The sequence below is a fragment of the Anopheles coluzzii genome, chromosome 2, assembly GCF_943734685.1.
Source record: "Anopheles coluzzii chromosome 2, AcolN3, whole genome shotgun sequence".
NCBI lineage: Eukaryota > Metazoa > Arthropoda > Insecta > Diptera > Culicidae > Anopheles > Anopheles coluzzii.
The window spans coordinates 10,273,969-10,286,717 of record NC_064670.1 but is presented as its reverse complement, the minus strand read 5'-3'; the positions used below and the strand labels follow the sequence as shown (position 1 = coordinate 10,286,717).

Below are 12,749 nucleotides of genomic sequence, written 5' to 3'. Positions count from 1 at the left end.
CAACTATTCTAATATTGGCATGCATTTAAGATCTAAAATTCCTGTTCTGTTTCTTGGATTTGGAATTCGGTTGATTATAAAAGAACTTCTTTTTTTCTTGGGGTACGTTGCTAGCATTAGTAATAGAGCATACAGAGGGACGAGAGTCATTAATATAGCCCTAGCTGCGCGCTCAAATATTGGCAGAAGCTTATATGGTAGCTTTTGGGGGGAAGGTTACAATGTCATTGGTTATTTTGGTGTGGAACAGAGGAAGGCGGCCAAAAATCCGAAGGCGTTGGGAAAAGCGGCTCCCATAAAAGCTGGATATAACAGAACACAATAACACGCACACACACACACGGGTTCGTTCGTAACACGGGTTTACACGGGTTTGAGTGTTAGGTAAACGGAAGAAAACCACCCCCTTACCTCACCGGTGCGCGCTTACACTTTTGGTTTTGGTCGTTATGTTGTTGGACGTTAGAGCCTAGTAGAAGTTGCAACCTTTTCCGCCAAAAACCCTGACCTGACTCGAATATCAAACTTACAACACACACACACCCTAACCTAAAATACCAACACATCCTGTTGATGCCTTCCTGCAACCTCTCTTAAGCTATGCCGTGTTTCGGCTGGTTAATAGAGACAAGTTGTTGCAATGCGATTACACTCTACAGTACACCTTGACTTTAAGGGGGAGCGAAAAGAAGACTGGATTAAGGGAAAAGCGAACCCCAACTACCCAAGATTGAATGAGGAAGCGGATCGATGAATTTTCTAGCGGGTCCACGAAGATCCGGATATCACACCACCTGATGAGAGCGCCGATTTTAGAGTAAGCATTCGCGAGGAGGCAAGTGAGACGAGACAGTCAACTCTTAAGGGGAAATGAAGAGAAGCGAACCTAGTCCGTGTAAAGCGATTGTCACCACCGTTGTAATAGAGATCGCGCAATGAAGAGAGAGAGAGAGAGAGAGACAATGGGTCCGTTGGGGACACACGAACCGGGAACAGGGGAAACAAAAACTTACGTTGGTTAGCTTATCATTCAGCTGATGGATCTTATCCTCAACGGAATCACGAGATGCCATTGCCTATCAATAGCGCGCGAACATCACAATCGAATGGAGTTGGAATGAAAAATGGAATAATTAAATGAAGGAGCGAACGGGATAGCTAGCCCAGAAGGTGAGGGTTTCTTTTTCTGGTGTTGGTCGAATATTTCCCGGTCGTTGGTCAGTGTCGGTCACTGCTTTATCTCGGTCCTTCCGGAACCGGATAAAGCGCATCCAAATGCTGTGGAGTTTGCTGAAGACACCTAAAACCCGCTGCCCAACAACAGATTCCGTATCTTCCTCTCACTCGTTCTCTTCGGAACAACATCATAATCAGCGGACTTCGGGTGGTCTTTGGAATAGGGGGAGAAAAACGGACACAGGGGAAGATGGAGACACGCACAAAGGGTGACACGTGGGACAAACATGGATGCGCGCGCACACACACACACACATATACGCACATATACATGTCACTGCGAAAGCATTTGGAGCATTGGTGTAAATAGAGCAGGGCTTTTTGGCTTCCTCCTAGAAGCAGCAGCAGCAGGTTAGGCATATTTAACCTTTCTCGCTGTTGATAAAAAAGAACAACCTTTTTTTGGTATATGCAACACAGCATATGTTCTAGGTGTATGTGTGTATGTTTGTTTGATAGGTGTATTTCTGTGTGTGTGTGTGTGTGTGGCAGGAAACATGTGTTTTTGAGAAAAGTGTAAAACATCCCTACTGTTTGTGTCAGTAAAATGAAAACACAAAAAAAATGCAACACATGCAGAACACACACGGCCCGACCCTGAGGAGCCAGCAACACAGCAACGCGTTATCTGGAGCATGTTTGGAAAGGGTGCGAAGGGCGCCACATTCTACCACCACATAGGCAAAGGAGGACATACAGAAACGGGGGAAACGATTGGACTGATTTTAATACGAGACAGATACAGAAGCGCGCCAGAAGGTTGTTCGTGTAGAGGGAAAAAATAGCAGAGGTCAGTCCTTTCCAAGTTCTGAAGGAAACAGATGCATCATCAGCATCACAATTACTCAACACACACACACACTCTGTACACACAAAATGTAAATGTAGCAAGTTGTGATGGTTTTCAAGACTCGTGGCACCCACCCGTATCAGGACGAAGGACAAAACACAGCAACGGCGACATAAACACAGTGGATAGGGGAGGAAGTTGCACAGGACGGACAAGGACACACACACATGGACGGACGAACAGCAGACAGCAGGAGTGGAACATTTCATCATCGAGCAAGTACCTCCAGCAGCGAGAAAGGTGTAAGTAAATGGGGTAGAGAGCGGGGGAATAGCGAAGAACTAGGGATGGGCACAGTACGGGGATGAGATATCCGTGCAGAGACAAAACAAAACTACGCCACTAAATGCTAGAGGTTCGCTGAAATGAGCAGAGCTACGTATGGGCATCTAACAACTGTGGGAGAGCTACAGAGAGGCCTGACACGAGGACACAAAATTAACCCTAACGGATTGGTACATTGTTTTGCAGAAGTAATGCTTAGTGCCAAATGCTAAAATGTAGAGTTTGTGGTACACAAGCGGGATGTGCCCGCGAGTTTCCACCGCTCTATCTCTCTCTCTCTAGAGAAAAAGAGAACGCTACACCTACTGCAAGAGAGAAAAAAAAGTCGTTTCATATCCTGTACCTCCTTGAGACGCTGATCCAACACTCTCACTTGGCCACCGTACGATTCCTCTCGTTGCGTTGCCTAAACACGGTCGTCCGTACGCAGCACCAGCAGCAACAGTGGCAGCACAACACCGGTCGATTGTCGATGATGATGATGATGGTGTGTTGGACACATTGTTGATGATGTCCCCATATTCCACACGCCCGCAGCACAACACACACGCGGTCAGTAAGTACATTTAAACAGGGCAGGCAGGCAGGCACGCACGAACGCACGGACGCACGAGGATCGCGTATTGCGCGTAATGGCGTGCGCACGTGTGTCCGTGATCAATCGATTATGTTCGATTTTTGTACATCGATTTTAGAATTGTTTGTTGATGCAGGGTTGCACAGGCAAGGTTGTTAATCGTTTTGTTTTGTTGTTTGTTTATTTTTGAGGGACAGGTTAGTAGTAGTAGGTTGGTCGGTTGTTTCCGAAACAGATGAGCACACGTCGAAGTGAGCAGCCAAAAGAAAACACAATGGATGAAAGTAATAAAAAGAGTTTTGATTAGAAAAACTGCTACACGAGAAACTGTAACTGTAAAATAGGTAATTTTGAATGTTGAAGAAGAAATTTAGAGTGTTCGGCTTTAAAATTCGCCTGTTAAAAGGGGCGGGACGGCAATGTCAACACGCCACAGTCAGCGTAACATCGTAAGAGAGAAGGGTGTTGTGAATGAAGGGGTAAGGGGGTAAAGTTAAACAAAATAAAATTGCAAACACACAAACCAAACGTTTCGGGGCATTTCGCTGTCTAGAATATAAAAGGAGGTTAAATGTCCATATTGTTGTCCGTAACTTCGTAGTCAACATATGCGGAAGGGAAAGAAAAACAGTAAAAACAAAAAAATCGAAAGCAAAAACACAACAAACACAACATCCACAACAACACACGCACGCGTTGCACAGAGCAAAAAAAAATACGAATAAACTATAGAACGGCGCTAAACAAATGGGCTGTACCTCCTTTAGACGGGTGGTGAGGGTCTTGATCTGGTTCTTGTACTCCTCCTCGCGTTGGTTAGCCTACGCATACCGAGGGAAAGTACACACAACCATCATTTTACCGACGCATCATCCCGGGGATCACACAGTTGGGGATATTATAGTGCAATTGACGAAGAGATTGGACGACGATACAACAAAGTCGATCGGCACATGTATTTTATGATATTTTTTTTTACAAAATATAGCAAATCCATAACAAAGGGGAAGCAGTCAAGATGTGGCACGGAGCAACAGAAGAAGTGGAGCAATGGTTGTAAAGAAATAAAAAATAAATTCCATTTAGACGGGGTGGTCTCAGCACCACAGGTGCGGCGGCAACAATTGCAGTGAAAATTGGGTCGCGCGGTGCAATTTTTGTGTCCGTCTTCAGTCAGTTTTGGGGTCCAGGAAAGGGAGTTTGTTTGGGGTATGGATATAGTCCCAATAGTACGTCAGTTGGTCTGGCGCAGGTTCGTTCGGGGTTTGACGATAAAGAATTCTGAACAAACTTGATCGTTGATGATCCACGTACAAATAGTTCAGTTTCATATGTAGGTATGGACAACCTTGATGAGAAATCTAAAAGCCGTGCTTCATACAAGATCATCAAACTCTTTATCATCAAACAACCACAACGAGGCACGTAGTATTAGGTCATGTCCAGCCGTCCAGTGTATGAAGGATCTCGCTCCAGATGGTAAACCATCCATCGAGAGTCCTTTTGTTTTCTATCCTGCCCTGAACCTGTCTCCGGTCGGCGGTTCAGGCCGGTGTTTGGGAACGGTCTTACCTTTTCTTCCGAGACTTCCAGCGACTTCAGGTTGTTACCGACCACGCGCAGCTCCTCCTCAAGCTCGACGATCTTGCTGCATGTTCGTACAGTTGTTCCGGGTGCGCACGTTCAAAAAGGGCAATACATGAGGGAATAATGAAAAGAAATAATTTTAGTACCGAGTTTTCGCTTTTTCCATCTTGTAATTGCTTTGCATGCTAGTTTTGTGTTAAGTTAAGCTTTAGTAAACACAGCACACTTTACAACAATGTCTTGTATGCAGGTTTTTTTTGTTTTGTTTTGTTTTTTGTTACACTACCCAGTACGAATCTCGGTACATGGGAGGGATATTGGGAATGCATCTTGTGTCCTATACAAACCTTTCGTTCATCTCGACCTTCTCCTCCGAGCGCTCGAGGTCCTGTTCCATGAGCACCAGTTTTCTGGCCACCTGATCCAGTTCAGCCACCAGTGCGTCGGGTGTCGGGAAAGCATCGCCAAGGGTTAGCACCGCCGTGGGCATTGTTATCGCAAGCACAAATCAACACACACACACAAGCGCACAGAGTCAATAATAAATGGTTGGATGATGAGGACCACAAGCACAGAGGTTTGTCGTGGTTTGGCGTTGTGATTGCCGTCCGTCCCGAAAATGGTTCCGAAGATGATTGGTTCGATTCATTGCCAAGAGCAGCCGAAATCGTCGTTTAAGACCCAGCAGGATTGGTTGTAGAGATGGTGTCCGGTGGCATCATCGAGTTTTTCGTGTTCGGTTTTTTGCGGCAGCATCGGAATGTGTGTGCGGGTTAGGTCGGTCGTAAGTCGCAGCATACATACAAAACGCACACGCGCAACGCATCCCCCCAAAAACGTGATCATCCACCGAGATCAGTGCGTTGTTGAGCAATTTGCAAACATACATACATTCACACATCCACACACAGAAATGCGCACAGAAAAACAAGCAAAATGCACACGCAAATCGATCAATCGTGTGTGAGTGATGCGGCGCAGTCAGTTTGGTAGCAGCCAGGGTAGGTAAAAGTAGACAAGAAAAAGGTGTTGAGGTTAGTACATCGGTATCGATAGGGTCAGGGGTATTCTCATCGCCCCTAGTATCCTCGCGCACCAAACACAAACGGCATGAAGGTGTGAGCGGCGTAACAATGCCACTGGCTTTGCGTCAAAGCAAAAGCAGACTACGCGACCGTAACCCGTGAAGGACACTGCGTGCTCAATACACACGTGAAGGATACGCATATCCACCTCCCCCCACCCGAGCCATTGATACGCAGTGATCCATTCGAGTTAAAGCGCGCGCTCTCTTTCCTTGGTACGATCGCAAACACTACAATGCATTGGAAACGCTTCACCTTCACACTGGTGATCGCGAGAAGGGGATGATAATACATGCTTTATATAACGATTACTTATTGCTAGATGAGAGATATGATGGTATCAAAAGGGTGTACATGAAGGAGAGGATACAATTAATGATTGTTGTGGGAGATTGGATAAATTCAAACAAAAACAAAAAAAAGTTAAAATTAAACAGCATCTTGTCTCAGGCGCAACGCATTGGACGCATCTGGAAGTCGGTGTTGCTTTGCGCCGAAACTAACAAGCCAAATAACACAACAAAATAAACACACAAAACAATAAAAAACAATAACGAAATAAAGCAACAAACCACGTTCAAAGGTATATTATACTCAGCGAGCAACACAACAGTTTACCTCCCAAAACTTCGGTGGCGGACTTGATTGAACATACAATTTAAGGGAAAATTTCCAGTAAGTGCACGAATATAGACATCGTCGGAGGGGGGAAAAAAGGCAGTAAGAAGTAAGAAGATGACCCAGTGCAGAGTGTAGTCCACCGGATCCGGTCAGCTTTCCAAAGGGGCAACCAATTAACAGCCTCCCACCTTTCACTCGGACAATAAACGTGATTTACTCGGCCAATCTCTCCTCCTCGAGAGGAGTTGTGGGTGCCAAGCCACGAACGGAGCTCTAATTTTGTAATCCACCCATAAAGCAGAGGGTGGAAGACCACCGCGAGCGATTTAGAGAGAGAGAGAGTGAGCGACGTAAACTGCTCCCTCCAAACAAACGATCATCGGAACCGATCCGCGAGTCGGTCCAGGCCGGACAGACGGGGACAGACGAGTTGGAAGGAAAGGGCACTTTTCACCACTGTAGAACCCGAAAATACAAACACAAACACACACACACACATTTCCTACCTTTGGGCTGTGTCGTAAACGGAGCAGAGGAAATGGAAGAACACCCGCTGCAGCAATAGCAGTAATGTGTTAATAACGCAAATAGCAATGCACTCGAGAGAGCAAACACACACACACACATAACACGAGGAAATGGGGCAAAGTACGTACGCTTCACCGGCTTCGGCGCGCTCTTCAGCACGCTCAAGATCCGCCTCAACCATGGCCAATTTACGGGCGACCTACACACACAGACGGAGACCCGGAAACGTAGACCCGCCGCCGCCGTCACCACCGTCGATCGAACGAGAAGATGATGCACAGAGGTGTGTGAGGGGGAGGCGGACGCAGCCGTCGTAGAACACAACAGCATAGTTTGGGGGGGGAGGAAAAGTAAGAGGTCTTAGTAAATTGTCATACTTTTTTGTTTCGTTTCGATTAACTCGAGCAGCGTTTTCATGCAATGTCATGCAACGGACACCCACACATTGTCCACCCGAGCGTCAGCAAAACACAACACACGAGGAGGGGGGGGGGGGAGAAGAGCAACTCGGGCGGATGTTGCAGGTTGTGTTAGTTGGGAAGAAGGCAACACACTTTCGGGTTAGAAATTGAAAACAGCCGCACGGTGTCGCCGGCTGAAACAAGGGACACGGGCATGCATCCTGCGCACGTGTAGCGCACCCATGTAAAATATAACTTTTTTGTCTTATTTTGACTATAACAAAAATCTCTCTTTTGCCGTAAAACGACGAATGAAATGCTATTAGAAAATGCCATTGCTCATCTTTTATCTCCGTTTTTGGGGCCCTTCCTAGAATGTGAATTCTGATTGTACAGCATTTTGTTCACCTTCACTCCATTTACATTCACATTCCAATGTCCTTTTCTAGGCTAGACGTTTGAAGAAACCTTTCATCGATTCAAACGCATTGCTCATAATGATAGTTGGCATTTTTACTCTTTAGTATTACACGAATTAATAATATTGTTATTATTCTGTACCATGATACGATGTGAAGTATTTTTTTATATTTATTTAATATTATTATGGCTTCGGCTGGATGTGGAGTAATTTTACTGATAATAGGATCCTTGCTATCAATTTCTTTTGGTAAAAATACTAATACACTGTTGTGTGCTAATTTCAATATTTCAATTAATATTCCACAATATGGGCTATGGACCGTGCATCACAACCAGGTGGACACGACAAACGGAACCAATTATTCGTTTCATATGCAAACTTATCAATCAATAATATTAATCCACTTAAACAGCCCGACCCAATCGCATTAAACTGGCCTGGCAAAGTTGTATTACGTAAACCTAAGCCCGTCGTGGGTTCAAGTCCCGTATGGGCTGAAGCACTTTTACGCAATTCTGACTGTCTTGCTGTGGCTAAACCAATTATGTCACTGCTACCAAATCCATTAGCAGCTATCGCAGGTTTATACCGGCTAAGGCGCTTGCACCAACTAAGAATGAAGTCACCATTATTCAATGTATAAACACGAATCTAATCACACGGCAGCAGCAAAAGCTGATGCAATAATTGAAAATCTAGCAAGATGTAGATTCACAGTAAAACAATACTAAAATTATACGAAAAGTCCATATGCCCGTTCAAATGGCCTATAACATAAAAGCCATAAAGGCCATAAATAAATAACTGTCATCTCAAATGAACAAAAATGTTTGTTCCTCACACTAACCAGGACCAAGGGCCAAACCTTAGAGGTCACAAGACACACAGACAAACTGGGTACTGCTTTAGCATTTTTTTCTAGCAAAAATTTGTAATTTACGGGTTTTTCGAGTCAATTTCCAATGTCAACAATATGTTGCATTGCTTGCGAGACATGTTTTCCAACAGATGTCAAATGTTGTATTTGCATCACAGCCATTTTTCAGTTCTTTCACATGATTTTCAACACATCACAAGCTGGACTGATTTTGACAGTGCTTTGTTATGTGTTGAAAATCAAGTGGAAGAATTGAAATTTCATTGTAATGCAAATGTACATGAGTTTCCAAGTCACTTTCCAACGTAAACATTGTTTTTCACCGCGTGCAAAAAGATATTCCACATCATGCTGATGTTTCATTTTTTCATCATAATAATTTTTAATTTCTTCAGCATGATTTTCAAAACAGCATGAATATAAGATCGATATGGAATAGCATTTCGTACGCGATGAAAAAGAATGTTTAAATTCCAAAGAGACTTGGAAAACCCTGGAACATGTGACAGCTGTTGAAAAACATCTTGCATGCAATGAAGAATGCTGTGCACATTGCAAATTGGCTTGGGAAACCCTGTAATGCAGTATTTATCTTTGATTTACTCACAACGAATTGCAAATAATTGAATATTATAACTCTTTGGCAAGATGTACCATAAATGAAGCGAGATGGAAGGACTGATATTTAAAGAATGATGTCATGGATGAGCCAAATCGGATTGGATCACATTGAGCAAAGGCTAACTAAGGAAAATAAATAGAAACACTGGGGAACTAGTTGAATCAAACTACCCAAAATATTGAGACCGACAGTTTGAGTGCCTCAGAAACCCCCATTAAACTCAAATAGAATTTACATAGATATGTTTTATCATTTGATCATGATCGCAATTCGAATTCGATAGAAATACCAAAGCTAGCTTTCGGACGGTAGGATCATTGGAATATATTGAACATGGAATGAAGGTAACGGTTGCTTGGCTATACTTTACATTTGTCAGAAATAACCATATATAATAAACACAGTATACACGAATGCTTTTATTATTGCTTTTCCATAAACAGACGGGACACACACACATGGGGATTGTACGCACGATTGCACAATACTTTCGATTTTGTATGCTACACACACACACGCAGTCGATAACACACAACGCATCGCTTCTTCGTCTCCGATATGATGGTTTTTAAAAATATTATATATTTCTTGAGTGTGTATGTAGAATTGCGTTTATATATTTTCATACAGCGCGCGTCATCAACATTAATGAATAGTGTTTGTTCCTTTATTAAGCTGCACTTTGACTTTCGGGGCTTTGCCTTTTTTTATCGCCCTCTCTCTTATCCGCGATTCGATTCGCACGACACACGCGATTGGTTACTTTTAGTAATAATATAATGAGTGTTAATGTTCTCTAGCTATTTCTTTTCTGCTTTAACCAATAACATCAATTGCTTCCTATAAATAAAGGATTCGTTTGTCGCGATCGAGCGCGATTTTATTCCGACGACTTCCGATTCCGATCAATTGCATTCGAAACAGTTCCTCTTTTGCTAGACACATTGTAGACTAAAAAGAGACTTTTCGTCGCTTGGTAATCATTTGCTGATGTTCAGTATTGCTTTCATTGCCGTACAAATCTAATCATTTTCCTTTGTTGAAATTAATAATATTGAGTGTTCTCATTATTTGTCGCATAATTGACGGACGGAACGCGATCGTTTAAAAAAAAAACCAACAAACAAACAGAACTTGTGAACAAATTTTAACGCATGACAATCTTTCTTCTTTATCTCGGTAAGCTGAGCGATATATATTGATCAAATTGAAAGGCACTACTACTACCCACACGTGTGTTAGATACGCTGCGAATATACGTTTTTTTTTATTATTGCATTTCTGTTATGAGTATGCGTTGCGTTCCTTTGAAAAAGTGTTGAAGTCCAAAAGGAAAATAAAAACAAAAATAAGCTAGAACAAATTTATATGGGTGTGTATGGATGCTTCGATATAAATGTGCTGTGTCCTGTGCTACTGAAACTGAATGCACAACAACCTCAACTCACTAGGCAAAAAGCCGAGCTGATTTCTGACCGACTTTTGCTGCATTGCTACAGTTCTCTCGTTCTCTCGCTAGTCACGTTTGCGTTAGTCCTACCGAAAGCACCGCTGATTTGTTTGAACAAGTTGGCATTATTATCAAGCCACAACAATCATTCAGGAAGGCACACGTTTTCTTCTTTTCAACGCTTCGTTTATATCGCCTTGCCGCCGGCCCGGTGGCCCCCTGGTTCTACCCCTTCGTTCACGCACCGTGCCGGATGGATGATGAGCAACAACATTTACTAAAAGGCTAGGCATTGCAATCGTGGTTTTGTTTACCGAGAGAGACTCCCTCCCCTTTGTTCTCCCCCTGGTGATGGTGGTGGTGCTGGTGTGTACAGCACACTTTTCCACCCGTTGTAACAAGGTGTCAAAACCGGTGCGCGCGCGAGGGGTGAAAATTCACAACCATCTCCAACGCGGCACCGTCGGACACGCAACTCCTCCCCTCTTCTAGGTCACCTTTTCTCCAACACCGAGTGAATTCATAACTACACTGCACACGGACATTAATGTTAGTTAGCATACAAAGGCAAGCGGGTCGACGAGAATCATCACCATCATTTTGAGTTTTAACGGGATTTTAGCTTTGTCTTGTTTTGTTGCTTTATGCTTTCTTTTTCTTTTTCTTGGGCAAACGCAATGACCACCATCCCCCCATTGAAACATTCCGACACCCGGGGGGTCGTCGTGTCCAGCTACTAAAGTAAGCTACCTTTATCTACGGTACACAATCACTTTCTTAGCGCTTCCATCATCATCGAGGAAAATGGTTTTTATTTAAATGGAAAAAATAACTCACAATGCGAAAAATGTTTTCTCCCAAAGAGTGGCGACGAACCACCATCATTGTTAGCCGGACAGTTCACATTGTTGCGTGAGCGAAAACCGCACCACTTTACAAAAGAAACATAATAAATGGGACTTGGTCGTTAAAGTTCTACTCTTTCTTTTCACATTCATCAATTTTGGCAAGATGTAGGCCGACGGAGAGCTTTGGAGACTCTGTCCTCGAAATTCGATACATAATTTGTTTGTTGGAAGACTCTTGATAAGAGAAACAAATGATAAGGGTGGCAAGAACAGAGGTTCTGGATAAAATTTTAATTCTAGCTATTATTTTCGGGTGATCAATTTAGGCGCTGCCGGACGTTAGTGTTGCATCGGTATTTACCAGCTCGTACATGTGTGCCTACGTGACATACATGTTTCGTCATTCTTTTTTTTAATTTCTCGTTTGTGATGTATTTAGAACGATTTAATAAAACACACTCTCGCACACTCCTGTACGAGCCCCTGGATACGTGATGATGATTCTCGACATTCGCTACCAGCACTCTCTAGCACCGAGGAGAGAACTGGTTCGCCGGAGACAAGTGCAAGATGTTATGACTCATGGGCCGAGAAAAGTATAGTTTAATGTAAAAACGAAAACAAGATCTTGATAGTTTTTGTTGTTGTTGTTCTTGTCCTCTCTCCAGCGTAACCAGCTCCAAGTGTGGCTACAGCAATGTGTTAGTAGTGTAGTAATACCCCCATGCTTCACCATCATGCCCCTTATCGACTCTATCCTTCATATCCTTTTTTTTATTTCCTTTCGCTGCCAGTTCTGGACCCTTTGACCGTTCATTCTCCCCTCTCCCTTTCCAATGCACAATGTGGTTCGGTTCGGTTTCGTTTTTCCTCACATTTTTTTTGTGCCACACTCAATCCACATACAATCATACAAGCACATACTCGCACACACACACACACAGTCTATCGTGGAGAACGAAGTGTCCCTTCCAGTTGGGTTCTTGTTCCCTTTTTCTCGAAGGAGCTCGTTCCACGGATGTTTTTGCCTCGCTCCTATCTTTCTTCCCCGCTGTTACAAGCATTTCACAAATCATTCCCCCCCCCCTTTCCCCAAACATGCACCAGTACACACACACACCCACACATATCAACCAAAAAAAACCCTAGCCTAGTTTTAGTCAAGTGATGTCTAGCGTATGCACCTCATCGTATTTCTTATCGGCCTCCTCAGCCATGAAGCGGGCCTCCTTCAGCTGGTTCTCAAGGGCGTCCATGCGCTCCTCATCGGCCAGGGCACGGTTCTCAAGAACCTTGCGAGCACTGCACGCGTTTCCGATACGAGTTTATGTGTGGATTTTTTTGTTTTGTTTCGTTTT

At 43.6% G+C, this 12,749-nt stretch overlaps 1 protein-coding gene across 33 annotated transcripts in view; it reads right to left on the bottom strand.

Moving 5' to 3' along the window:
- Nucleotides 1-12,749, bottom strand: part of LOC120953866 (tropomyosin-2) — a 44,429-nt gene that overhangs the window by 8,368 nt on the left and 23,312 nt on the right. For 13 of the 33 annotated variants that reach the window (XM_040374237.2, XM_040374226.2, XM_040374235.2 and 10 more), the window contains 4 exons: nucleotides 12,576-12,693; nucleotides 6,898-6,968; nucleotides 4,521-4,596; nucleotides 3,707-3,769 (listed from right to left, as the gene is read on the bottom strand). In XM_040374237.2, the coding sequence (XP_040230171.1) occupies nucleotides 3,707-3,769; nucleotides 4,521-4,596; nucleotides 6,898-6,968; nucleotides 12,576-12,693 (328 nt within the window). Of the gene's footprint in view, nucleotides 1-1,013; nucleotides 1,077-2,714; nucleotides 2,778-3,706; nucleotides 3,770-4,520; nucleotides 4,597-4,882; nucleotides 4,954-6,897; nucleotides 6,969-12,575; nucleotides 12,694-12,749 lie in introns of all 33 variants that reach the window. The other 20 variants (XM_040374236.2, XM_040374232.2, XM_040374214.2 and 17 more) reach the window with 6 other exon arrangements.